Here is a 27,601-nt window from a genome sequence, read left to right on the forward strand (position 1 = left end):
TAAATATTTTTCTTATCTAGACTGTGTCAACCTCATCCATTGTCATTGTTTCAATTACTATTCATATTGATTCCCATATTTTTGCTTTTAGTCTGTTCTCCTGTGTTGATCACTTTATATACAACGACCCATTAGATGTTTCCAGGTAGGTATTTCACTGGCTGTCTAGTGTCATTATTGGCTCTGGACTCGTGACACCTGAGTCCTCTCTTCTCTGGACCTATGGTGGTGGATGGTGCCAAAGACCTAACCGAGAAATCTGAGTCGTCCTGACTCTTCCCTTTCCCAAATCCCTATCAAATCATCTGAACCTCCCTCAATTCTATTTCATAAACATCTCTTAAATTTATGGCTTTTTATACCATCTTTCGGTAACTGTTTGGGTCAACAACTTGTCTCACTATGTTTGTGATTATTCAACAAGTTTCTATACCTCCAACTCTAATTTGCTAACTGGTATTTACCAAAAAAAAAAGTATTATAAAATTACTAGCAGTTTTTCTATGATGTGTCACTAAAAGGCAAAATAGGTATTTCAAATACAAAGTTAAGTTCGGGAGAGAGAATGAGAACAGTGAGAGAGGGAAAGAAAACTTGCCTGGCCGATCCAAAATCTGTTCAGTTGAGCTAATTTCTGGTTTGAGCCTGAAGGCTGCATGTTCCAGGTCAAAGGTCATTAAGTAGGAAGAGCCAGCATTCAAGGTCAAGAGGGAGAATTCTCTTCCTCAGGGGAAGGTCAGCCTTTGTGGAATTCAAGCCTTCTCTGACTGAAGCCCACCCACATTATGGATTGTAGTTTGCTTTACTGGCCTGCCAATGTATTGATTTAATTAAAAAACTTGCAGAAACATGCAGATATCCAGGTACCCTATGACCCAGCCAACATATAAAATAAACTGTCACAGATAAGGAGAATAAGTAAAATGATAAATATTAATAAGTCTAATCAAGAGCTAGGTTGCTAAGTGTGGTATATACAAGCACACTAGTTTGCTGTCAGAAATCTGTGGGCAAATTATTATTTTTATTTTAGAGGAAAGTAGACATCACTTTCCTCTAAAAGCATGAAAAGATTATAAAATTCCTGACATATATTTCATAGTCACAACCTTCCAAAATGCAGTTTTAACACTAAAAATTTCATCTTAGTGACCTCAGTCTCTTGAGGCTTTTAATTTTCTATCAGTAAGATTATCAAGTTTTCTTCTGAGGCTTGTGTAGACTTGGCAATGAGTTTCTAAGTTTATTTGCTTTAATTCTTAAGTCTTTAAGAAAATGTTTATGCTTCTGAGTTCTCCCCCAACCATGAAGCAAAAGGAAAATACAAAGAGGTTTTTTAAGTCACTCTTGGAAGTAAAATGTAATCCACAGCCACTGCAGAATGAACAAATTGAATCCCCAGCCAGGGAGCTGGCCACATGGCACAGCAGACCTCTCCTGTCTGACCTACTGCTGCCCTCAGCGGTATATCAGTCAACCCACCTGTTCTGCTCCCCACTCTGTTTCTGGTGAATCTTCGCACCCCTGTGCCTCTGGGCCTGTACCCCAGTTTTTGTATGCATAAATAAATAAATCTTTTTAAAAATTGGCCAAAAATATTACTTGGGAAATCACACACTGCATTTCTGCAACACTAGATAGTTACTTAGTGAGCACACTTCCTGCTGGACTGTGCAAAAGCATGACTACCAGGATGCAGGTGGTCCCCGGAGTCATCTGGAGGCTAGTTGCCACATAAACAAAACAGTATGTGTAGTACTCTGAAGACATACTGTATTTAAAAACCTAAAAAGAAAAATGTGAATATACACCATCTCTAGGGCAGTAGCCATCTCAGGGAAGGGAAGAAGGGAATGGGATCAGAGAGGCAGCAAAGTAAGCATCAATGTAGCTAATACTTCTATTTTTAAAATATGCATCTCTGAAGAAATAGAACCAAATGCTAACATGTATTAAATCTGCATGGTGAGAATATAAGGATTTCTAAAAGCATTCCCCTCCCCCTTTCCTGTTATTTTATTTCAATAAAAAATTTTAAAATAATAAACCTCAAAAAGTGGAAATAAAATTTACTTTAAGAATATAAGGATTTCTAAAAGCAATCCCCTCCCCTTTCCTGTTATTTTACTTCAATAAAAAATTTTAAATAATAAAAAAGCAGAAATAAAATTTACTTTTAAGATTTTATTTTTGACATTTGAAAACTGCAATTTCATGACATATGAAAAAAATTTATAACAAAATAAGCATCTCTTTGGTAGTGGAACACAGCATATATATTTTAATCATCAAATTAAAAAGTTAAACAAGACTTAAAAACTAATATGCTAAACAAAACTACCCTTTGTCCTTCCATGTGTCCCTTTCAGAGTCCCTTTGTGGGGCTTTACAATACAGTTCTGTACACATCTCCCTGTCTACAGAGAATTAAGATACCATATCAAAAACATCCAGAAGCTACAGAGTAGAGAATTAGCGTGCAAATGCCATAAACAACCAAAAAAAAAAAAAAAGAGAGAGAAACAAAAGATTCAGGACAAATAAAACAGAAAACAATTGCATCTTTCAAATTTGATGCATTCAAAACAAAAAAAAAGTAACATCTCTAAAATTACAGACAACTTGCAAAGCTCGTATTCATACAGAACCATAATTTTAATAAGGCACTTTAAGAGAGCATAAAAGAGTATCAGATATAAGAAATATCATCTGTAAAAGCAGTTAACCTTAGAAATAAATAGGGTGAAACAGGCTTTCATGTTCTGAAAGGCTTTTTTAAAAAAGCATCACAGAAGGGCAAAAAACATCTTACATGTTTTTAAAAGCTGTCATCAGTTAAGGGAACCATTTCCCTTCAAGTCACTGATATCCTGATTCAGATTTGTTTTTTGAGAAACAATTACAACATGCCTGTTAAAAATAGGAAGGAAAAAAACTATGTTGTCAACTCTTACTCTAACAAACATTTAATAAGGGTTGTGTGACAAGTTCTCTAAGTATTGGTAACGCAGAAGTAAGAGACAACCTGGTCCTAGAGAGCTGGACCTAATGGAGCTAACACTGGTAACCTTACTGTTACCTCCCATGCTGCGACATTGAAGCTCAACTTCAAATTCTGCCATTCTAGACATCTTGCAAAATGAGCAATCGTTTATCTCATTTGCTACTGGTAATACTGTAGCATTATTAAGACTATCTACTCATAAAGTAACTTTCACAAAGTTTAAAATAACTTTCACAAAGTTTCGCAAAAAGCATTAAGAATAAACAAAAGTTAACCAGCAGCAAAAAACATCAGTATTTGGCTTTCACAAAAGCAAGAAAAATTTCACTGTGCGTATACAGAACAGCTAGAGAGAGAATATCCTATAGATATGGTACATGTGCAAATATCTTAAATGACAAAGTGTGATTTATTACACAGTCAAATCAGTTGTCTGGTTTCAAAGAGTCATAGCCTTCTTTCAAGAGGTCCCGCCACGTTTTAAGGAAGCGTGCATTTTCTGTACATTTTAAGGTAAGTTCTTCCACTTGAGCTGATATTGCTGATGTGGCTTCAAGAAGTTTGGTTAATGAAAATGCTGCCTGAAATTAAAAATATAAAATTAAAATGTATTTTTAAAATTGTCACTTATTTCACAAAGAACCAAAAAAGACCTGAGAACCTTGAATCCAGTATTGAAGTTAATTTCTTTACAAATTAAAAAAATCTGGGCCCTTCCTGGTGGCGCAAGGGGTTAGGGCACAGCACTGCAAAATAGCCACAGCTGCTTCAGCGCAGTTCGATCCCCACAAGGAGGTGACCAACATGGTACCGCAGACCTCTCCTTACCTGGCCACCACTCCCCTCAGCAATGTACTTCGTTGATCTCCCTGTTCTGCTCTCCACTCTGACTCTAGTGAATCCTCTCAACCCCCCCCTGCACCTCTGGCCTGTACCCCAATTCTGGATGCATAAATAAATAAATCTTTTTTAAAAAATCTTCAAAACAAAACAACTCTTTCTGGGAACTTAGAAATTCTTTAATATGAAGTATGCTTTGAAGAAATATGTCTACTTGAAATATATCCCTATGTATGAGAACTGACAATAATTTTTTTAACTGAAAATACAGTGGAATATCATTTAGCTTTTCAAAGTAACTTGGATCCCTTGATATTAAGTACAAGAAGTATCTTGGGGGGGCGGGTATAAATCACAAAATCAAAACACACACTTTTTAATCAAAAAAAAGTGGAAACCCACTTTTTAATCAATTATTTCTTCACCTAAGATAGAGTAGTACTTCTCCTAGGTAATACATCAACCCTCCACTCTACATACGAACTTGAAATCAGGCTTGTTTGGCAAAAAATAACTGGATCAGCACTGTAGTCATCTTTTCAGAAGACAAATACTTGTTGAGCAATGAGATAATCGGGTTTATTCCCCAGTTACCAATCTGCAAGGAGTGTCTATTCCACTAAAATTTCCAAAAAGGTTACACCCTGCATTTCTCATTCCATCTCACCCACTCAGGGGCTTTAAATACTGAAACCTTGACCTCTCCTGGTGTGTGTGTGTGTGTGTGTCTGTGTCTGTGTTTTCTTCGGCTGGGGGTGGGGATGAGGGCGCGCCAGCCTCTGGGGACAGAAACCACCTGGATTCTAGCAATCACAGGGCGAGATCTTTAAGAAACTAATTCAAACCAGAGGGGCAGTAACTAACCCCTCCAAGCTGCGTCTAGTGCAAAGCACGCCAGACACAAGCAAAAGCATTTGCAGCGGGCTCTGGGCAGGGGCCCAAGGGCAGCCAAGGGCTCTTCAACCCCAGCACAGAAATCACCGCCCGATCTTCAGCACAGCAGCCAGCAGGCGGGAGGCCAAATAGAGCCAGCACAAGTCCCCGCAGGGGAGCGGCGAGGTTTCGGGTTACAGAGGATAATTGAAACCAGAAGGCGAGGCAAAGAATAAAGAAAAGTGAGGGTGGGGTGGGTGATGGGGTAACCCCAGATTCCTCCACAATAATCTACAGGGCGACTCCTCAAGGGTGGGGCAAGGGGTCTCTGGCGCGGGTGCACCGGACTCCCCAGCCCACACCTCAGGGGCACCCCCGGCCAGTGCTGGGCTCCCCGGCCCGGCCAGCTGCTCGGTGGTCGGGCTTCGGCCCCGCGCCGCGTCCCACGACACTCACATCTCCGATCTGCAGCTCCACCTCCTCCAGCGGGTCCACCGGGCGGCCGCTGCTCCTGCTAGGAACCGGCCAGTCCAAACGCACCGGGACGCCGGGAGAAGATGCTGAAGAGTCGTCTGAGGCAGAAGGAGAAGACGGCGGTGGCGGCAACGGAGAAACCCGCAGCTTCTCGGGGGCAGCCATGGAGAAGAACTGGGGACTGAGTGACCTGCAGCCACCTAACGACACCAACTGTCTTTCAATCGCTCGCGCCCTAAGCCCACAAGTCCCGCCTTCCCCCGCCCAGAGTCTCTCCCAGTCCCCTCGTAGATCTTGGTCCAAAGCCGCGAAGTCTTTTCATTTTTTCCCCGAGATCCAATCAGAAGTTAGTGCATTCTTCTGGCCGCGATACGCCTCCAAGCGCACCACCAATCGGACTCCGAGGCGCTAGAGTGGAAGACTACAGCCCCCAGGATGCCATTCGCATCGCTCCGCCTCCCTCAACCGGTGACCTGCGCGCGTTGCACTATGGGAAGTGTGGTTCCAGCCTCCTAGTCCCCTGCCCCCGCCTACTCCCACGCCCGGTTGAGAATGAAATACAATCCAATCGCAACCAGAAGCCACGGTCAGCGTCGGGCACTTGGAGGCCCTTTCTTTTCCTTCCTTCTGTACGTGACCCGGAAGTCTCTGACCATGCGTCATGCTTGGCGCCGGCGCAGAGCGAGAAAAAGGAGGCGACGCGGTGAAGCCAAAGCGGGCGTCTGCGAAGAAAGGCAAATTTCAGCGGAGGGTCAGTATTGGCCCAGGTGATGGCGCCCCCCACGGCCTAGAGGTCCCGCGTCCGCAGCAAGCCTCACGCTGTCCTGTGTCCGACTGAGTCCTGGTTCCCTTGAAGATGTTGGTCCCGCTGGCCAGGCTGTCCTGCCCTGGTGAGAGGGGACTCGGGGCGGGGGTAAGGGGAGGAAGGTCGAGGAGTTAGGACAAGACCCAACCTGGGGGCATCTCTCCCTTCCTTTTTCCTCTGTCAGCTTTCTCATGCTAAACTAGGGCGAAGGTCGCGGCGTCTCCAGCTGGTGGGTGACACCAGTTCCTTCCCCTAAGGTTGTCCCAGTTGGAAGAATTGACAACTAGGCTAAAGGTCACGGGCGAAGGAAACTTGTCAACACGGTCCCCGAGTGGACTTTTGAACAAAGTCTTTCCAAATCCTTATCCCAAAGCTCTGTTGTTACCTAGTTCCTATTTGGAAATGGAAAAAAAAAAATTATCTCAACAGTGTTTCTTCTTGCCCGACCTGACTTGCAAATTTGCACCAGTCATTGTCTTAAGAACTGGAAGACTGATCTGTCACATCGTAATTAGCATTCATTTGCTGCTCGAGTCACCAGGTTACATGAAGAACCAGAAATTTTTCCACATTGTCTAAAAGTAATTCCCTGGGATTATGGTATTGTGGGTCTGCCTACCGCTCAGGATGACTCCTGAAAATACCTCATTACCTTAAAAGAAAAAAAAATGTTAGAATGAAGTAATTGTATTGTTTTTTGCTTAGTTTTATTAAAAACAAAAATAGCTTAAACTTTTCCAAAAGTTCACTACAGGATCTTGAGTTCTGTTATAATTGGCTTTTTAAAAATCTTTATATAATTTTCCATTACAGAATAAATCATTATGCACATTTCAAATTCAAGAATATTCTTACATAAATTTCACAAAGGTAGAATTTGGTCAAATTTGGGTCCATGCATTTAACGATTAGATGTATTACTATACCTAACATGTGGGTACCTTTGCCTTTTGACCATAAAGTGGTCAGATGGTATCTGCCCTTCTGCCCAATTTAGTTGAAATCTTTATTGGACCAAGTGCTAAGCAAATTTCACCAAAATTACCTTTTCCCTTTTCTTTGGATGCTAAGATCATTGGAGATGGACCCAAATGTCCTCATTGTGACTTTGATATGGTGATGTTTTGAGTTGTTTTGGTGATGTTTATGTTTTTGACCTTACTTCTATATCAAAATTTAGCCAAGTCTCAAGTGTTCAGGTCACTAAGGTGAAATATCCAACTTTTTTTCAGAAATGGGTAAAGGTTGTAACTTTTAACCCCCTTAAGGAAATCTGATTACTCTGTTCCAAAAAATCACTAACTATACAAGTAATAGAATTAGTTTTGTCTGATTCCAAAGCAGCAGTTCTCAGATGCAAAATGGTAGCTTCCATGTACTAAACTACAATGTGTCATAAAACAAGTAACTTTTAATAAATAGTATGAATATTATTATGCATAATACTATATTTGAAATTAGGAACTGAGATGTTTGGTAGTAATTTTATTTCTCTTTTTGTTTGCTGTATTTATTTTGCTTACTATTTTATTACATCAATTAGCATTTGTCAAAGGTTTAATTTTATTCATTTGTTTTTTATTGTGGGATCATGATTTGCAACACTGTATAGTTTATCAGTATGGAATCACACCCTGAAGATGTGTTGGGTTGCCCTATAACATTATTGTACCACACCCACTATCAAGGTACCTACCCATACTTCTGTACATAGTCCATTGAGGGCCCCCCACCTCTTTCTCTCCATATCTCCTATGATTGTCTCAATTCTACAGTTATATTTATGCAGCTTGTTATAGATTTGGTTTTATCTGACCATTTGCTTTGTTTCTCTATATTTTATATATAAGTGAAACCATCAGTATTTGTTTTTCTCCTTTTAACTTATTTTGTTTAGCATTATCCACTCCAGTTCTATCTATGTCATCACAAATGGCAGAAGTTTACTTTTTTTTAAATAACTGAGTAGTATTCCATTGTGTATATATACTAATCCACTCATCTATCTTTGGACACATCAGTTATTTCCATAACTTGGCTATTGCAAAAAGTGCTGCAGTGATCATAAGAATGTATATACCCTTTCAAAGTAGTGTTTTTGTATTCTTTGAGTAAGGAAGTAGGAATAGAATTGTATGGATGAAACTTAGACATGTATTAGGATTTTCTGAAAAAGATACATACTGTGTAATTCCATGACATTCTGGAAAAGTCAAAATTATAGACATGTAAGAAGATAAGGAATTTTAGGGCTTCAGGAAGAGATAGAAAGGAATAAGTATGTGGTAGACCCGGTATTTGGGGGGTAGTGTATGCTATTGTGATTAACATTGTATGCTATTGCAACTAACATATACATTGTAAATGTATGTTATCATGCATTTGTCAAAATTCACAAATGTAGCCAATCAAAGAGTGAACTCCAAACTATCAACTTTAATATTATATCAGTATGCGAACCAACTGCAACTAATACACCCATGCAAGATATTCATGAAGCATGGGAAGAAGTTCATGAAAAACTGTGTACTTCTGCTCAGTTTCTCTTTAAAAATTAAAAAAAAAAAAAAGGAACATAGAGAAAGGTTGTAGTACTTTCATCTGTCTAGTTTTTATTTAAATTCAGCAACAAAGTCATCAGCAAGTTATATAATTCTCTTCATCCTGTGGAAAGTTTAAGGACAATGTCTGCTTTGTAAATACTGTGGTGTAGGATAAGGGCAAATTGCCTAAGATATTTCTTAACCGGATAGATATTTCCTACTTATAATTTGAAATGTTATCCAGGCGTGCTCACTTCGGCAGCACATATACTAACATGTCATCCAGAAATTTGAAAATCTCTGATTTAGCCTCCAAAATTACTTTTTATTGTTGAACAATACTCCTTTAATGAATATGTGGATATACTACTTTTTATAGACACTTGGGCTGTTTCCACATTGGGGTTTTATGAATAATATACCTGGGAATATTTGTATGTAAGTTTTGTATAGACATGTGCCATCATTTATATTAGGTATATACCTAAAATTACTTTCTAGATATCACTGAATCTTTTAATGTATAACTATCTCTTTTTTGCAATTTGAAGTGGCATCATTAACATATACAAGTCCTTACATGGATCCTATTTCTGAACTCTTTATTCTGTTCCTTTGGTTATTCTTTCTTTTCTCCCATCACAGACTTAATTCTTATATCTACAAAAAAAAAAAGGTTTATATATGTCAGGGCAGGTTTCAAGGTTGGACTCTCAATCTTTTTTTTTTTTTTTCCCTTTTAAAAAGTGTTTAGCCTACTGCTAAAGAAAACTTATTGAGAAAATAATGTTAATGTTGATAATTTTCATGCAGCATATCAGTGCCTTCATGCCTTAAAAATTAAGAAAAATTACCTACCTCTGTATGCCATAAGATGGTCTTCAACTTCCGTTGTACCTCGAATCACTACCCATTATACTGTTTATCCCAGGGATAAGGACAAGAGATGGGAAGGTAAGACTGTTTAAACTGCTGAGACATTTTGATCGTTTATTATTTTGTGGAGAAAAATATATTTTTCATGATCATGTACAATCTAATATTTTATAACTATCAAATCTATTATGTAATGTTTAAATAAGCAAGTCTTTGCTAAATATATAATAAATCTAAAATTTGATTTAATGAAGCTAAAAGTAAGACTTGCAGGCCCTCCCCATGGCACAGGGGGTTGCTCTCTGCACCTACTGCAGCCACATGGCACGGTAGACCTCTCTGATCAGCCTGCTGCTCCCTTCAGCAGTGTGTTTCAGTCGATCTGTCTGTTCTGTTCCCCACTCTGTCTCTGGTGAATCCTCTCACCCCTTTTACCTCTAGTCTGTATCCCAGTCTTGTGTGCATAAATAAATCAATCTTTTAAAAAAAATAAAATAAGACTTGCAATAGAACAGACCCGAAGCGACAGCCAGCTACCTAACATACCCATTACATATAAAGCAAAGGGACTATTTCTATAAATAATACTGTAGAATAGCTTATCATTTTGCCAGGTCATATGTATCGCAAAATCTTTATGTATATATTTTTTAAACATTTTTCCTCCCAGGAGTGAGCATGGAGAGGTTTGCAGAAGAAGCAGATGTAGTAATAGTTGGTGCAGGCCCTGCAGGGCTGTCTGCAGCTATTCGTCTAAAGCAGTTGGCTGCTCAACACGAAAAGGATATCCGAGTGTGTCTGGTGGAGAAAGCGGCTCAGATAGGAGCACATACTCTCTCAGGGGCTTGCCTTGATCCACGTGCTTTTGAAGAACTGTTCCCAGACTGGAAGGAGAAGGGAGTATGAAAAAAAATATTTTTTATACATTACTACATATTTGTTTCCAAATGGAATATGGAAAATCTTTTTCATGTAATTCTGTCTCTGAAGGGGTAGTTGTAGTTTTTTTCTTTTTCCTTAAAAAGTGTCAAGGAAAGGTTGACTCTCATCTAATGAGTTTAAATATTTTAATTCATATTTTTGTATGCCTTCTATATGTGCATTTATGGACAGAGTTCATGAGGAGTTATCTTGGGGAGGCCTTTGAATATTTGTTCTGAGTAAAATATAGCATTTTGATTTTGAGGATATTTTCTAACTTCTTCCACAGGTATTTACTTCATTATTCTCGGGAAGATAGAACATTTTTGGGGGGTCACTGTAATAAATAGTCAAAGAGGATAATCTAATTTTCTAAAGAATAAATTAATATGGCCTCTCCTGTCCTAAACAGAAAAGATACTGATGTGATAGAGAACCAAACACCAGCTTTACTGCCCTCATAATTTGTATAATCTTACTTGAAATCTTATACTCTGTATACCTCAGTTCTTTCTTCTGTACAACAGTTTGTTATACCTGTCTTGCCTTCAAGGTTAGAATATTCATTATCTGTGAATATGCTTTGTAAAGCTCAAAAAAGTCTATAAATACTTTTGTATTCTTTCCCTGTGGAGTAAATTGAATGACAAACATTTCAGCTATATTCTTCTCTTATGTTTTATTAGGCAGCAAGTTGCTACTTGGAGCTAAGCTCCCACAGAGAGGCAGGAGCCATCCTGCTTGATGTTCACATTTCAAAGATGTCTCCAAGACCCCAGGAAAGACATTCCTGGGATTCATAGCTGCTTAATTAATTTTTAAAAAGATTATCATACATCTCAAAAGAGCAAAGGATTTAGAGTTCAAGTTTTCTAAAAGAAATTGCTGAGAGAACAAGGAGGGTAGTTCCCTTTCCCTTATGGCACAACTTTTTTAACTATTTGTTTTTTTTAACTTGTGTTTGCCTTACAGAATCTGAACTGAAAACTTGATTTTCCTTGTTTCTAGGCACCACTTAAAACACTTGTAACAGAAGACAGATTTGGGATTTTAACAGAGAAAGGCAGAATTCCTGTGCCAATTCTTCCAGGTAAGGTATATAGTAAATAATCAGAATCACAGTATTGCACAGCTGAAAGGAACTACATTTCATCCGGTGAAATCCCTTCCTTTTACAGATCAGAAAACTGAGATCAAGAGTTTGAAGTGCTTGCCCAGATTTACATAGCTAGCTTGTGGGAAAGCTGGACTAGAACTCAGTGCTTTTGTCTTCCAGTTTGGAAGAATTGAGATGGCCTTGTAAGCCAGCCAAAAACTTTTAATTTCAGTAATTAGAGCTCTAAATCAAAAGGTAGAAAATAATTGGGCATTACAGCATGATGAGATAATGTCCTTTAAAAAAAGATAATGTGTGTATTTATGCAGGAGTTATAATGTTGGTTAGAATGTTTAAATCATGTTTTGTGATGTATTATGAATTCAAGGTCAGATTTATAAATTAAGTATATATTTGTAGGTCTTCCAATGAATAACCATGGCAATTACATTGTACGCTTGGGCCACTTGGTAAGCTGGATGGGAGAGCAAGCAGAAGCCCTGGGTGTGGAAGTATACCCTGGTTATGCTGCTGCTGAGGTTTGCATACTTTTGTTTTGCTTTTAGTGTTTATAGGAAGTAATCTTTTTTCTTTTGAATATAAACCAAGAATGTTAAAGTAGTAAAGAAGTACACATTTTAGAAAAGCCATAGAATTTTAAAATTATACAGCTGAAGGAATCTTGAAAAGATCTAATCCAAAAAATACTTGAGTTCTTATATTGTTTCTACATCAAGTGATTGCCCAAATTATGATTAAACATCAAGGATTAAAAAGAATCAATATTTGGATTGTGGTAATATTCTCTCCTTTATGTTGCATATCTGCTATTTTACACTATGCAGAACAAATTTATGCCCTCTTCCAAAGACAGCTTTCCAATTATAATTACGCTCTGCTTGTTCTTCCCCACCTTCACTCTGAAGGTTTGGGGGCTTTTTTGCTGGTTAAATTTTCTGGTCTTCAGCCCTCATGTTACTTAGTTTGAGTTCCTTCAGTGTTCTCATTGCCTTCATCTGATTGCAACCCTTTCACTTCCTTTTATCAAGTGACAACCAGAGTGAATAAACCTAGTGGAGAACAAAGTTGTACCTTTCTGCATTGCAGAAGAAACTGTTCTTCCATTAGTTTCTTCAGTATCACTTTTAACATTAATACACTGTCGATTTTCTCACTGCATTGTTACTGGGGAAATTTTTAAGACTGAAATCGCTTGCCAACCAAGAAAAATCACCTCTGCATATTATAAAAGAGAGTAAAACATTTGTATTGAACAAGCATTAACCCTGGACTGGACTACACATTGCAGGCAGCCTGCTAGGAAGATTCCGATACAGAAAGAAATCACTGCCCATTACATAGCCAGATGTACATTATATACTGTTACTTGCATTATCCAAAGAAGTAATAAAACGTACTGTGTCTTTTTAACATTCAGGAAGTTACTTGGTCAGGCACCTAGTCTGGATGGTCAGAGGGGCAGACACCATCCGCCTTGAAAATCACATTTGAAAGGTGTCTCTGAAAGAAAGACTTGAGATGCAGCTCCTGGCAAGAATCTTTACTTTTTAAAAGTTAAAATGAATAAGTACACATACATACACACACTGTTTCTTCTACCTCTCCTCTTTTTATTCCCATAAAGATCATCATGGGTAGATTAAAGGTCTGTGAACCTGTTTTTTTGGTACTCGAAGCCAGATTCAGCTCTAGTTCATAGCCATATTCTATTATTGACTGGTTCTAAGGTATCAAATAAAATGTTTATCTTATTTTCATGTTTCATGCCGCTAACCCTTGTTTATCTTTCCATTCCCATGTTTTCTTATACTGTTGGGTTTTCCAGCACTGCCCCTGTCCTGCCTTACCCAAAGAGCATTTTCTTCCAGAGGGGAAACAAACCATGTAAGGGTTAAAGAGTATTGCTATTTCTCATCTTCTAGAATTATACTTTGATCAGTGTTCCACCTTGTTGCTCTAGAAACTAATCAGTTAGGGGCTTTCTTCAGCCTCTGTCTTTTGTTCATTCTTTTGTTTTCTCTGTTCCGGGTGCAAAGGGCTTCTTAACGCATTGGGAACATAGGCTTTCCCAACCCTGGCCTCTTTCCACCCACCCTGATGCTCTTCACTTGCCGTAAGCCCTGTTTTCAGGTTTCTGAACTGTTACTAGTGGTTTCTTTAAGTCTCCCTAGTACTTCCCCCTTTATTCCTCATGAGGGTTGTAACATTTCTGCCATTTTCAACTATTTGAACTGTGTTCTTTTATACACATAAAAAAAGTTTTGTTTCTGCCTAAACATTTTAAAAGTCTGCATTTCTATAATCTAGAAAGCATGTTTAAAAAACCTTATGTTGTTTATTGTTTCTTCTCACAGTTATGAATCCTTTGGTGATAAAAAATATGTTTTCATCTTAGGTCCTTTTTCATGAGGATGGTAGTGTAAAAGGAATTGCCACTAACGATGTAGGGATACAAAAGGATGGTGCACCAAAGGTAAGCACTACATGCTTAACTAACAAAAAAAGAATCAAAAGAAACACCATAATTGTCTTGCTACAAATTTGTCCAGTTACAAAGTGGTGGCACATTGAGTGTTAAAATATGTAAATAGTATGGAATTTTCCATTGTTAGAAAATAGCTTTGAACAAAATGATTAAGGCAAGTAGATATGAGATGTTAAAGAATAATTTTTAAGATTAAAAACATAAGTCATATAAACAGAAAACAAACACTTGTCAAAGATTTTATTTCACTTATTAGTGAGAGAATCAGTAAAATGTTTAAGTAGAACTAAAAAACCACATATGTAAGTTATCCGTCAACTTCGTAACACCTGCACTGGTTTTCATTCCTTTGGGTAAGCATCACTTGTATCACTGCAGCCTTTGACCTGATTTTAACATCATTTAGTAAATATGAATCTGTCTTCTTCTTGAAATTCAAATATAAACCTAGATGGTATTCTGGTTTTCACAACTTGGACATGGATCTCTTAATATGTAAATTTCCTTAGAAAAGACAAGAAAAAAATATTTTTCTTTCCTAGAACTAAAATCAAGAACAAAACACAAATTATCTCAGTGAATTAATTTGTCTTTTCATGTTGTTTATTGTCTTGATTTCTCACGTATATTATGACGTCCAGAGGTCATGGAGATTTACTCCAGTACCTATCACAGTGCCATATACATGTTAGGCTACGCTTCCTCAGTGAGCATGGGTCGACTCGCTCTTTGTTCTCCTCTGCCATTCTCGAACAAAATTGGGATTCTGATCTAGAATGTCATCCAGCAGATCTTCCTGCTTCTCACTATTTCCTGCCTAGAAAGAAATTTGCAGAGTTTGGAGTCTAGTACTCCTCGTGCTTTGAATACATGTGAGTCATGGGAGTTCTTCAGGACCAAGCATGTTCAATAGAAGCATGCAGAATGCTGTTTTATAAGAGGCCTCTAGGGATTCTGCTGCATAGGCAAATTTGCAAACAATCTCGTTCATACTGCTTCTCATAATAAGAAAGAATAGAAAAAAGAAAGAATATTGCTGTTCCTATGTTATGGTTATTTTCTGTGTGATCATTAATTATATTTTATTCTTATAAAATGTTTGTTTACTATTTTGACAAAATTGAAGCACACAGATTATACCATGCTGATATTTCATTTTTTTCATGTGTTCTCCTTATACTTATTCAGATATATACTCTTGTGTTCTGTACTTTGTTGTTGTAAAAGTATACTCATTTTATATATTGCATTTAAGAGTTCAGTGGAGTCGTTATAATTAGAACATCAAAGCATAAGTTTTTTAAGTAATTATTTTATTACCCCAAGTTTGGAGTAGGGAGAACTAAGGATTCTGCTTACTCTGTTCCATTCTGTTTAGCCCATGGCAAGTAGGCTTTCTTCCCTCCTTTCACTGAAACAGTTTTTGTCACTAGGCTATCCTTGTAATTTACCACCTGCTTCCCGGTCACCACTGCTTGCATTTCCTCTTGCTCTCGTCCTCTAAAGACTTGAGCTCAGAGATGAGCCCGCCATTTTCTGCATAGTGACCTCATCCAGTAGCATGGCTGTAAATAACTTTTTCCTGAGCCCCAGAGTCATATGTCCCACTGTTATTCAGTAGTTTTGTTCACATGCCAAATGGGCATTTTAGCCAGAGAATTCTGATTAGGGCAGATTTAAGTTTCAGAAGTTGCTCAAGGACAGATAATTGTTAAGCTGGGGTTGGGAGACACTGTGTCTCCAGGGTCTGTCCCTCAACCACAGAAGCATGTTGCCTTTAAGTGGAAACATTATATTTTAGTTTATAAAAATTGAATTATAAGTAGTCTTGAGAAAATTATTCCATCTGGAAGCAATAGAATTGGATCTTCTCTCTTTTTTTAACCTTGATGATTTCCTATAACAGCAAAAAAAAATTCAGAAAGAAATCATGATTACAATTATAGTTGGAGACATAGTAAGCCATCCCATGGAGGAAGAAATTAAAGGTCTTTTTTTTTAACTATATAAAAATTAAACACTTCTGTATACAAAAAGAATTTATGGTCTGTAGATAAATAGTAGAAATCAGAAGATGGAGGAGTATGAATTTAGTTATACATAAAATAGGAATAACATTTACACATCGACAAGGAAAAAACATGAGGGAGATGGGCAGAATCTAAAAAGTTGACACTTCACAGAACAAATTGAGATTATCTCTAATCATAAGGGAAGATAATTACCTTTCCGCAGTGTTCACAGCTTTTAAATGTCATTTTTTAATAGACCTTTCCTGCTAACCAGTTCAGAATTGCTCCCTCTTTTTTTCAATAGCACCTAATCACAATTTATAATTAAATATTTGGGCATCTACTTAATGTCTGTTTCTGTGACTAGCCCAGTCTTAAATTCATCTTACATGCCCTATACGTAGCGAAGAACTTGGTTCACTGAATATTCATTTACTATTTCTTGAATCAAAAAAAGTAGTTGAAAACAGAGTTTGAGAAATGCAAATTAAAATTTCAGTGAACTGTCACTTAGTAAAATGTAAAAGGAACAAAAATGTAAAAAGAGTAGTTATATATGTCACTAACTAGGCTTTAGGGAAAAGGCTCATTTATGCTGCTAATGGAAATGTTTACTGCTTTGCAGTTTTTGGGAAGTATGTAGTAATATCTACTAAAAAAAAAAATAGGTGAACTTTAATTCAATGTCATTCCCAGAATTTTATTTCAGAAGTATTATATTTATATTTATTATATATCCTATATAGCTGGAATAAAATATTCTATTTTACTGGGATAAAAGCACCAATATTATAAGAATATGTAAATGAAAGTGTGTTTGATGATTTTGTTTATAGTCATAAATAAGCTGAGAACATATTGAATGGCTATTACCTCATAGCAGAATGACTGGATAACCTCTGCTATTCCCACATCAATTATAACCCAGCCATTAAAAAGAAAGATGTGTGCTATACAGTGACTTAAAAAGACTTGCATGAAGTATTACTAAATAAGAAAATTTTGTATTATATGATCCCATTTTTATAAAATCAAACAAAATCCAAAAGAGTTTAAAGTGTGCATGTATCTCTTGTGTGTATGCATAAAAATCCGAGTAAAACTGTACAAGCTAAGTTGTTAGTTGGCTTATGGGTGAGTGTGGTATAAAAAAGGAGACAAGCAAATGAGAAAGTCACTGAGGAACATTCTGTGCAGTGTGCATGCATTCTGCAGGCAGATGACATGGATGAGCACTTCACAGGCCAAACAGTAGTTACGGATACAATGAGAAAGATGTTCAGACTCTAGTAACTAAGCATAAGTTAATTCTTTCATTCGAGCTAAAAATATTTCGCACCAAGGATATTCATTCATGCAGTACTTCTATTAGTGATAAACAGTGGGACTATCTGAGTGTACATTTGTTGAGAATTGGTTGAAAATTTAAAGGAATCTTCACACATTAAAAATCGATGCTTTATTTGGAATATACTGCCTTAGGAAAATCACCTAATGAAAGAGATTTTAAAGGTTTGTCACCGTAAAACTGTATTTATTGTATGAGTGTATCTGCTTCTACACATGTATGCAAATATATAGAGAAATACCCAGAATTTTCCTATGAGAAGTGCCTAATTATCCTGCATTCCTTAATTCAGCAGTTTCACTAAGTTCCTACCATGTGTCAAACATAAGCTCAAAATGCAGATAGCAAAAGATTGAGAAAGACTTTAATTGTAACTTTTTTCCCCTTGGAAAAATATTTTACTTTTCTAGTATACATTTCACAGTAGAGAACAGGTAAAATTAGAGTGAAAAAGGCAAGCAGCTAAAAAGTATATGTGATATCACCCTATTTGTGTTAGGAGACTTAAATTTAGGCTCTATATAATTTTTTATTCATGGAAGTTTTCTGGTAAGATGCACAAGAAAGCCATTAATAGCATTTTTGCCTCAAATAGGATGGAAAATCAAGCTGTGGGAGAAATGGCTTTACATTTTTAACTTTTTAGTCATTTGTGAGAAATTTATTTGCGTAAATTTGCTTTGTTTTATTTCTTACAAATTTAAGTACTTTTGAAATAAAGAAAAATAAAAGAAACATTACATAATTTAAATTAGATTACACATATAGTTATCATTCGCTTATTTCTAGTATTACGTGTTTACACTTTTTTTTTTTAAGATTTATTTATTTATACATACAGAACTGGGGAGCAGGCCAGAGGTGTAGGGGTGGTGAGATGATTCACTAGAGATAGAGTGGGGAGCAGGAGCAAGACAGGCAGATCGACCAAGTACACTGCTGAGGAGAGCAGCAGGCAGGTCAGGAGAGGTCTGCAGTGCCATGTGGGTCACCTGGGGGCCAGGGATAGAAAACTCATACTGAAGCTACTGTGGCTAGCTTGCGGAGCTGCACGTTAACCCACGTGCCACCAGGGAGGGCCCTACACTGTCTTCTATGCCTGAAACATAATTCAAAACTAACCAGAATGTAAATGTTTTATATCTTGTCAAATCTTGTAATTTAATGTGTTTTGTGTTTTAGACAACATTTGAGAGAGGACTAGAACTACAAGCTAAAGTCACCATTTTTGCTGAGGGTTGCCATGGACATCTATCTAAGCAACTATATAAGAAGTTTGACTTGAGGGCCAATTGTGAGCCCCAGACCTATGGAATTGGACTGAAAGAGGTATCCTACTTTGTTTTTGCAGTTTATGTTTTGAAATACAGAGCTTAAGTTCTTTTATTTTATCTCTAGTCTATAGTGTTGATTTAATTTTTTTTAAAGATTTATTTGTGCATTAGAACTGGGGTACAAGCCAGAGGTGCCAGGGTGGTGAGAGAATTCAACAGAGACAGAGTGGGGAGCAGAACAGGCAGATCCTCAAAGTACACCCTTGAGGGGAGCAGCAGGAGGGTCAGGAGAGGTCTGCCACACCATGTGGGTCACCTCTGGGACTTGGAATCGAACTCATGTAGAAGTGGCTTAAGCTTCTTAGTGCTGTGCTTTAACCAGCTGCGCCACCAGGGAGGGCCTGGAATAATTTTTAAAGTCCATTTAAATATTACTAATCAAACTCCATTCTTATCTACATTGTATGAAACAATATCAAATGTTGTTTTGTCTTGAATGTGAAAAAATCTTTAACATTTTTTTTTTCATTGTAATGACATTCTGGGCTAACAGGTCTTAACCTGTTGTATGCTGCTTACAAGATGTCTACATCATGTAAGAATTATTTACTCAACATTGTAACATAAAGATAATTTAGTTTTTGAAATACACCCTCAGTCCTGGTCTGTTCATCTGCAGCCTAAACCTTAATGAGGTTTAAAGTGTTTTCTTAGTTTATCTAGTCTCTAATCTGTCTTCCCAAACCGTAAGCTTACTGCATGTAAAAGTTTTACTGTAAGCTGTTTACATTTATTTTTCAGGTTAAAGCTCACAACGTTTCAAAATTTATATATAACTAGATTCATGATGAATAAGGCTTAATAATTTTAGCAGGATGAGTAATGTCTGACTTTTAGACAATATTTCAGATAGAAATTGTTTAAAATTTACAACTAACAGTCTGAAAATAAGATGAACAATTTACTTCAGATGGGGTTGGATGTTCACATAGGGTTGGGTAAGTGGGCTTTCAGTGAAGAATAACATGTACCATTGAGTAACAGATTATAAGGGTACATTTCAATTTTTATAAGTATCAACACCTACATAAGCACCACCCTAATGACATCAAACATTAACACCCCAGAAATTTCCCTGTTCTCTTCACTGGTGTTTCCTAGAGTGTTATCCAAGTTAAGTCTACAGATCTGAGAACCTGCTGTCTTAAGTTCAATATTCTTTTTACCTATTTTCTTACTCCATGTCTGTTTGATGTATTTTTCTTTGATCTCTAAGCTACTTTTTATGTGTTTCTCTTACTACTTTTTCATTTCTAATTTCATAAATAAGACTTAAAATTTTGTCCATTGTGGTGACAAGAAATTAATACTGCAGGACGTTTTTTCTTTTAGTTATGGATTATTGACGAAAAGAAGTGGAAACCCGGGAGAGTAGACCACACGGTCGGCTGGCCCTTGGACAGACACACTTACGGAGGCTCTTTCCTCTATCATTTAAATGAAGGTGAACCACTGGTGGCTCTTGGTTTTGTGGTAAGTTATGTCCTTTCTATGTAGTTATATGTTAGAATCATTGGGTAATCTGCTGTACAATGACAGTTTTAAAACTGGAGCCACAAAATGCTTTCTGTTCATTTTCAGCCTGTAAAGCACTTTTGACTGTCACAGCCGCCAGTCTGCCTGGGCACACATAGCTTTAATAACAGCATGGCTGGCTTTGTGCTTGGTGCTTTACTGAGACTCTAAATTTCATTAAAGGCCTGTGAGGTCGATCTGTCCTTATTTTGCTGATTGGAAACCTGGAGTCCAAACAGGTTAAACAGCTTTACCAAATACCCACGTTATCGACAGCAGGAGCATTCGCACCTGCACCTGTCTGACTTCAAAGCCTGTTCCGCTTTGGCATATGCCCACTGAAAGACCTGTAGCTTTTTAAAACATGGTTTCTCCATCTTTTGAAAGCCACTTTCATCTCAGCAGTAAATAACTTTGAACATTACAATCAAAAATAATAGGGGCTTGCATTTGGTGGCACCTTTGTTTATTGTCATGGTTAAACTCTATAAATGACCCGTTAAGTTTATGCATGGGTGTGTTTTGACACCCAGTAAGTGTTCAGTGCATCACATTTTTGTCATTAATTCCAATGACGTAATCTTTTCAAAGCAAAAGTAGTAGTTACTTCTGCAGCGGAGTAATGTTGTATTGTTTAAAATGTAGCCTGTCTTACGTGTTCTCTTTATTTCTGAATATGATTACATTGGATTTGTTTATTTTTGCATCACTGGTGCTACATAGAGATTATTATTTCTAGAGTTGGTATTGATAAATGAATAAGCAATGACAACTCCTGTAGAAACATAATTTGAGGCATCTACAGATATTTTCTAATTTGGAATTGGATATTCAGAAAAGTGATTTCTTAATGTCTAAATGAGCAAATTGTAACCCTGTTTGCCCTTTGTTTCCCAGACAGGTTTTATTCAGCTGTTTATTTATTAGGGTTACTGCAAATATTACTCTAAGAATTTAATGTACATTTTTTCTGATAAGTATTGCTCACCGATTTAAATTGAAATAAAAATGCATATTTGTGTAAATATGTCAAATTCATATGTGAAAATTTTAAGGTTGGTCTGGACTATCAAAATCCATACCTGAGTCCATTTAGAGAGTTCCAAAGGTGGAAACACCACCCCAGCATTCAGCCAACATTGGAAGGCGGGAAAAGGATTGCATATGGAGCCAGAGCTCTGAATGAAGGTGGCTTTCAGGTAACTCTTGCAACATTCTTCCTTATTTCTGTATTATAAATTCAGCATTGAAAGTACAATGTAACATCTAGATAAAGAATAGGAAATTATCTCATAGGACTGTATATTAAGCAAAGGCAACTGGTATTTATAAAATGCTGTCACAACATAAATACCATAATTTAAAGAATAAATTGACTTCCGGAGATAAGTTAATGGTCCTTTATTGTTTGTTGGTTTGTTTTCAACCAGAAAATTAAAATTATGTGACGTAGGTATTTCCCTTTATTCCTTAGCTGCCAGGAAATCAAAAGACAAATTAGTTTTCCACAAAGGTAATTAAATCCTCTCAACAATTTAGTAACATCATTGCTTTCTAGGAGACTTCTCTTAGGTTTTTCCCTTTATTGTTATATTTTTTATATGTTCAAAGTAAATCTTGTCAAATGCAGTTAGTGTAATAAAAGTACATAACACAAAATCAGGCCTAGTCAGCTAACAATAAACACTATAGTACCATTGTAAAATAGTGTTAGATAAGATAATCTAAAAAATCAGCTCTAAAACATGCACCAAATGACTTGGAGCATATTCACCCTCTCTTGCCTTCAGGTGTCAAATATAAATGAAATAATTCTTTCCATCTCTAATAATCTAAAAAGATAGAACTCTTTCAGAAATTAATTTTCTTTTTAATTTTATAGTAATAGTAACATAATAGAAAATCAGGTGAGGAAGTTCACTTAACCTTTAAAGTGAAGCTCTAACCGTTTTATTACTGTAATAGTAATTCATAGTTAAGTAAAATCATCACTTTATTATAGTGATTATTAGAATCTTAAAATAATGCTATCCCTAAACTCCGTTAGGAATTACTTAAAAGGTATCTTTGTTTATATAGTAGTAATTAGCCAGCAAAAATATTTATGGAATTACATAATCACTTTCAAAGGTCCATTAAACTTTTGACAGGCCTCCCCGGTAGCTCAAAGGGTCAGGTCTCAACACTATGAAGCTGTCAGCAGCCACAGTGACATGAGTAATAATCCCTGACCAGGGACCTAACCCACATGATGCAGCAGACCTTACCTGTCTCATCCGCTCTCCCCTCAGCAGTGTATTTCAGGAGATCAGCCTGTTCTGTTCCCCATTGTCTCTGGTGACTCCTCTGACCTCTCTGCACCGCTGGCCTGTACCCCAACTCTTGTGCATAAATAAATCTTAAAAAAAGAAATCTTGTGAAATAATGTAATACCTATTGTCAGTGTATGCTTTAATTTATATAAAGATGTCTGTATATTACATAGATTTGTATTTAAAACATCCGCCTTGTGTGCGTCAACATCTCAGGTGATTCACAGTTGGCAGGAATCAATGTCTATAAACACACACATTTTCATTTGTATTTTATGGTTTAACTAGTCAAATGTTCAGATATTTCCATTAAGTTTTTGCAAACTCTTTAGTGACACTACTTTAGAACATTCAGTTTGTTTGAATTTATTTTGAACCACAAATATCACATAACTTTTTATTTCTGTCTTAGGGTTTGTCTTAAAATTAATTTTGAAAGTTTATCTTCAAATACATTATTAAATGAAATACCTAATTGTGGTGGTGTCATAATTAGAATCTAAGGTTTTATCCCTAGATACAAAAGTAAAATAAAAAATATATATATAAAAATAATATCCTTTGTGGATCATGTTACCCAGAATGCACATGAAAGCAGATCACAATTTACAGTCTAGAGAATGTTTTTTTAACCAGGTCATGGATGTATATAAAAACATTTAAATGTTAATGCTCCACTCTTAAGTCTGTCTTGTAGATCAGTCATAGAAAGGGAACAGGAAAAAACTCTTAGAAGAAAAATACTAATCGAGTTGATCTTCATGGGAGTGGAGTGGAACTGCTCTTGGTCTGTTTTTCCCTTTACTATATTCATCTTGATGTTATTTTTCAGTTTTCCCCTTTAACTTTAGAAGACTTGAAGAGGCTTTATTTTAACTTTATAGTTTAGTTTTGCTTGTTTAACTTTAGTTAACAAATACACTTTGAATGTTTGTTTTCTCAGTCTATACCAAAACTCACCTTCCCTGGTGGTTTACTGATTGGTTGTAGCCCTGGTTTCATGAATGTTCCTAAGATCAAAGGTACTCACACAGCCATGAAAAGTGGAATTTTGGCAGCAGAGTCCATTTTTAATCAACTTACCAGTGAGAATCTCCAATCAAAGACAGTAGGTAAGAACTTCCTATTTAAAATGCAGGTGATTGTTTGGTTCTTTTGAGACATTAAAAAAAATCCTCTACCAACAGTGTAGAGGATGAAAATATATGCAACTTCTTAAAAACCTTAATGTCTTTTATATGTATACTTCAGTTGACATTAGAACACAGATTGTTGCCCTCCCTGGTGGCGCAGAGGGTTAAAGCACAGCACTAAAAAAACATACAGATTGCATTTGTTCCTTTAAAGCATTAAGGTTGGGTGCTTTGCAAAGAAACTTACATGATCTACCCTCAATAATTAGGTATTTTTACAGCAATGTTCTGTTTCAGTCACGTCAAAAGTAGCATTAGCACCAGAGGGGTTTTGGCTACTTAGAACTGACAAGTTTGACAGGAGCTCATTTATATGCATGTGATACTCTCATCGGTCTGAAAATAGAACAGCTTTGCAGGCTCTACAAGTATAGATATACATGTTTGAGTCTTCTGTGGCGGAGAAGAACAGCTATAGCACTTGCGCCTCAGTAATCCTTAATTCAAAAAATCTGATTATTTTTCTCAAACTAAAAGGCAGAAAATAAGCCTTCTGATTAGCTTGTTACTCTCCATCCCAGCCAACTGGCTTCTTCATTGTCCTTGGAACATGCGGAGTATTCTCCCATCTCGTGATGATGCCCTTATTTTCCCTTCACCTTTGCTCTAAGTTCACTCCCACAGTGGCTTCACCTCAACGACCATTCCAGTTAACCTGCAACACACAACACTTCCAGCCTTCTTTGCACTGCTTTCCTATATTATTTTTCCACCCCTTGGTGTACTTTTAATAACTTTTTCTCCTACCTCTTGGATGGCAAATTCAAAATGAACAGGGACCTTGGTGACCCTGAATCCCAAACACCTGGCACGTAGGGCCCTAGTAGGTATTGATAAATAAATCCTATTCCTTAGAATCCCAGACCACAAATCTTCCTCTAGTTATGTATGTAACAGAAATATATTCTGAGTTCTGTGGGCTAGCAGTTTAAAATTGGTGTTGGCAGGACCACACTTTGTGAGGTTTGAAGGAGTGACTCCTTTCTGCCTTGAGCTATTTGCCTTCTCTCAGAATGTCTCATACCAGGCAGTCATTAGAGGAAGGACCCACTGCACTGCAGTATGGCTTCATCTTAATTACATCTGTGACAACCCCATTATGACCAATTCTAATAAGACTGGAGATTAAGTCTCTAAAATACCATTTTGGAGGGATGCAATTCAACCCCTAAAAGGCAGAAGTGTTTCAAAGGTCACTTATAAAATCTCTCACTTTGATTGGTAACACAGACTTGGTCTTAAGCTTACTTTTCATTTTCCCAAGTTTTGAAACCAACTTAGGGAACCACTCAAATATCTTACTGCCTGTTAAGACATCTGTAAAGTAGTTACATTCTTGGAAGATGCCCACACGAAAGAATCTTCAGTATGACTTTATATGATCGACTGTTTAAAATTCAGTGTCAGGGGCCCTCCCTGGTGGCGCAGCGGGTTAAAGCCCAGCACTGAGAATCTGAAGCCACTTCCGCATGAGTTCGATTCCCGCCTGCCGCCTGCCCCGGAGGAGACCACATGGCGAGCCAGACCTCTCCTGACCCGCCCGCTGCTCCCCTCAGCAGTGTACTTCGTCGATCTGCCTGTTCTGCTCCCCACTCTGTCTCTGGTGAAGCCTCTCACCGCCCCTGAGCCTCTGGCCTGTACCCCAGTTCTGTATGAATAAATAAATAAATCTTTAAAAAAAATTCAGTGTCAGGTCCACTGATTAGATACTTTATTCACAAAACATTGACAGTATAGAACCTTATGTTTGAGGGAATCTCACATGTTTAACATTTCGTGTTTTCAATAAAAGGGCTCCATGTACCTGAGTATGAGGACAATTTGAAGAAATCATGGGTGTGGAAAGAGCTATATTCTGTTAGAAATATAAGACCATCCTGTCATGGAATACTGGGTGTATACGGAGGGATGATTTATACTGGAATTTTTTACTGGATATTTAGAGGAATGGAGCCATGGACTCTAAAACACAAAGGTAATTTAAAACATTTGAGATTATGAATGTTGTAATTATTAAAAGTTCATGGTGGTATCAATTAATGGAGGAAGCTAATTGTTTTAAATGATAAATTCATAATCTTAAAAGAACAGTAGTACATTGTTATAAGAACTAAAGTATTCTTCTTTGGTATAGCAATTTGAAGTTTCCACATATGGAAGCTGTATTTTTATTAACAATCTCCCTCAAAACTTGTAAAGGCTCCGACTCTGATCAGCTCAAGCCAGCCAAGGACTGCACACCTATTGACTATCCAAAACCCGATGGACAGATCAGTTTCGACCTTCTGTCATCAGTGGCTCTGAGTGGCACTAATCATGAACATGACCAGCCAGCACATTTAACCTTAAAGGATGACAGTGTACCTGTAAATAGAAATCTGTCCATATACGATGGGCCTGAACAGCGATTCTGCCCTGCAGGTAAGTAATGTCATCTCCATTCATTCCTAAAATACAAATACTTGCTTTGACTGTTTAATAATATGCTGCCAGACATTCCCATATCGCCTCCCATTGCTTGTACTTATAAATGATTCCTACATTTATCTTTTGGAATCTTACTATTTTTAGTGGTTCTCACCATTGTTATGATAGGGAACCCTAATATATAGGAAATCTTTAAACCTAGTTCAGATGACATGTCTTTAAAAAAGAAAGCATTTCCTTAATGCCCTCAAACCAATGTACAAATTGTAGAACACCAATGAATAGTTTTAGTAAATGTTCATGTGACTTTAAAAAAAAAATCATTTTTTCATATGTGTATGTATATGTATGGTATGCATAAACACTGATATACGAGGGCTGCATGCAGCTCAAGGAATTGTTCTTCCCAAATTTTAAATTCATCATGAATACTGACTAGTAATAAATTTCAGCTAGAATTACAGTGAGAACCAAGTTTCAAATGTTATTTTAAAATAGTATTGGGATTCTTGAAAATTAGTGCATTCTGGAGTGGGGCTAGAATATATGCTGTTTGAGGACAGGGCCCTTGGCTGTCTTTTGGCATTTCTGTCATTGCAGTAGGTTGTAAAATCCCTGAAGGTAAGAACTAGATCTCATTTGTCCTTCAGCTATAATGTGCACACACACACATAACTGGAACTAAAGACTGAGCCAGATATTGCTATCCTTTTGGCTTTTATCTATGTTAATAGCGGTAGCATAAAGATTTTTATATTCCTTGTGGGTAAACATTCAAAAAACAAAATTTTCCAGGCCTTCAACTTCTACATCTGAACTTAAAAAACTAAAGTGCTTCACGGTACTATTTTTTTCTTACAGGAGTTTATGAATTTGTGCCTTTGGAACAAGGTGATGGATTTCGATTACAGATAAATGCTCAGAACTGTGTGCACTGTAAAACATGTGATATTAAAGATCCAAGTCAGAATATTAACTGGGTGGTACCTGAAGGTGGTGGAGGACCCGCTTACAATGGAATGTAAACTACAACTGATTTTACTTAGTCATTTTTGATTGCCAATTTCCCCAGAATTATGGTAAGCTAACTTTACAGTGCTTAAGAGATTAACAAGTACAAATCTTACAGCAGAGTGTTCATTATCAGTGAAATAAAAATTTTATACTATGCCTACAACTGTCCCATAACAAAGTACTGCTCAAATAAAATTTAAGTGATATAGCATCAATTTACCTCTTTAATTCTTCAGAGATTCGGTATCAACAGCACAATCACTACAGACATTAATTTGTCCAACTGAAGACTTTAAGTACAAAAATAAAGGTATAAACCAGAGGTTGGCATCCAGGTGGCCAATTTACAAAGAGTTTGATTGGGACATAACCATGTGTGCTGGTTTACATGTGGCTACTTTTGAGCTATAGCTACAGACTGAGTAGTTATTAAATGATCCACAAAGCCTAAAGCATTTATTATTTGGCCCTCTTATGTGAGAATTTGCAGACCCCTGAACACATATCT

At 36.9% G+C, this 27,601-nt stretch overlaps 2 protein-coding genes across 3 annotated transcripts; one reads left to right on the plus strand and one right to left on the minus strand.

The window, feature by feature from the left end:
• Window positions 1-2,523: 2,523 nt before the first annotated feature.
• Window positions 2,524-5,480, minus strand: LOC101618840 (chromosome unknown open reading frame, human C4orf46). Its single transcript, XM_004685364.2, has 2 exons — window positions 5,174-5,480; window positions 2,524-3,585 (listed from the first exon to the last, which is right to left on the minus strand). The coding sequence occupies exons 1-2, from the start codon at window positions 5,354-5,356 to the stop codon at window positions 3,430-3,432; spliced, it is 339 nt and encodes a 112-aa protein (XP_004685421.1). The 5' UTR covers window positions 5,357-5,480; the 3' UTR covers window positions 2,524-3,429.
• Window positions 5,481-5,877: 397 nt separating this feature from the next.
• Window positions 5,878-27,566, plus strand: ETFDH (electron-transferring-flavoprotein dehydrogenase). 2 transcript variants are annotated; one of them, XM_012726880.1, is made up of 13 exons: window positions 5,878-6,081; window positions 9,471-9,493; window positions 10,086-10,315; window positions 11,345-11,426; window positions 11,853-11,971; window positions 13,849-13,926; window positions 18,481-18,627; window positions 19,965-20,105; window positions 21,203-21,346; window positions 23,403-23,571; window positions 25,445-25,627; window positions 25,852-26,073; window positions 26,941-27,566. In XM_012726880.1, exons 3-13 carry the CDS (start codon window positions 10,094-10,096, stop codon window positions 27,102-27,104), a joined length of 1,671 nt encoding a protein of 556 aa, XP_012582334.1. In that variant the 5' UTR covers window positions 5,878-6,081; window positions 9,471-9,493; window positions 10,086-10,093; the 3' UTR covers window positions 27,105-27,566. The 2 variants fall into 2 exon arrangements, with proteins under 2 accessions (XP_012582334.1, XP_004685422.1); XM_004685365.2 differs by having other exon boundaries at window positions 9,353-9,493; window positions 26,941-27,248.
• Window positions 27,567-27,601: the final 35 nt, after the last annotated feature.

The sequence above is a fragment of the Condylura cristata genome, unplaced genomic scaffold, assembly GCF_000260355.1.
Source record: "Condylura cristata isolate star-nosed mole 26May11 unplaced genomic scaffold, ConCri1.0 scaffold00018, whole genome shotgun sequence".
NCBI lineage: Eukaryota > Metazoa > Chordata > Mammalia > Eulipotyphla > Talpidae > Condylura > Condylura cristata.

Excerpts from the sequence above, each read along its gene's own strand:
- ETFDH (XM_004685365.2), top strand. The coding sequence starts at position 6,048 with ATGTTGGTCCCGCTGGCCAGGCTGTCCTGCCCTG. Across the intron at positions 23,572-25,444 it reads TCTCCAATCAAAGACAGTAG|GGCTCCATGTACCTGAGTAT; the intron begins GTAAGAACTTCC and ends TTTCAATAAAAG. Across the intron at positions 26,074-26,940 it reads ACAGCGATTCTGCCCTGCAG|GAGTTTATGAATTTGTGCCT; the intron begins GTAAGTAATGTC and ends TTTTTCTTACAG.
- LOC101618840 (XM_004685364.2), bottom strand. The coding sequence starts at position 5,356 with ATGGCTGCCCCCGAGAAGCTGCGGGTTTCTCCGTTGCCGCCACCGCCG. Across the intron at positions 3,586-5,173 it reads TGGAGCTGCAGATCGGAGAT|GCAGCATTTTCATTAACCAA; the intron begins GTGAGTGTCGTG and ends TTTTAATTTCAG.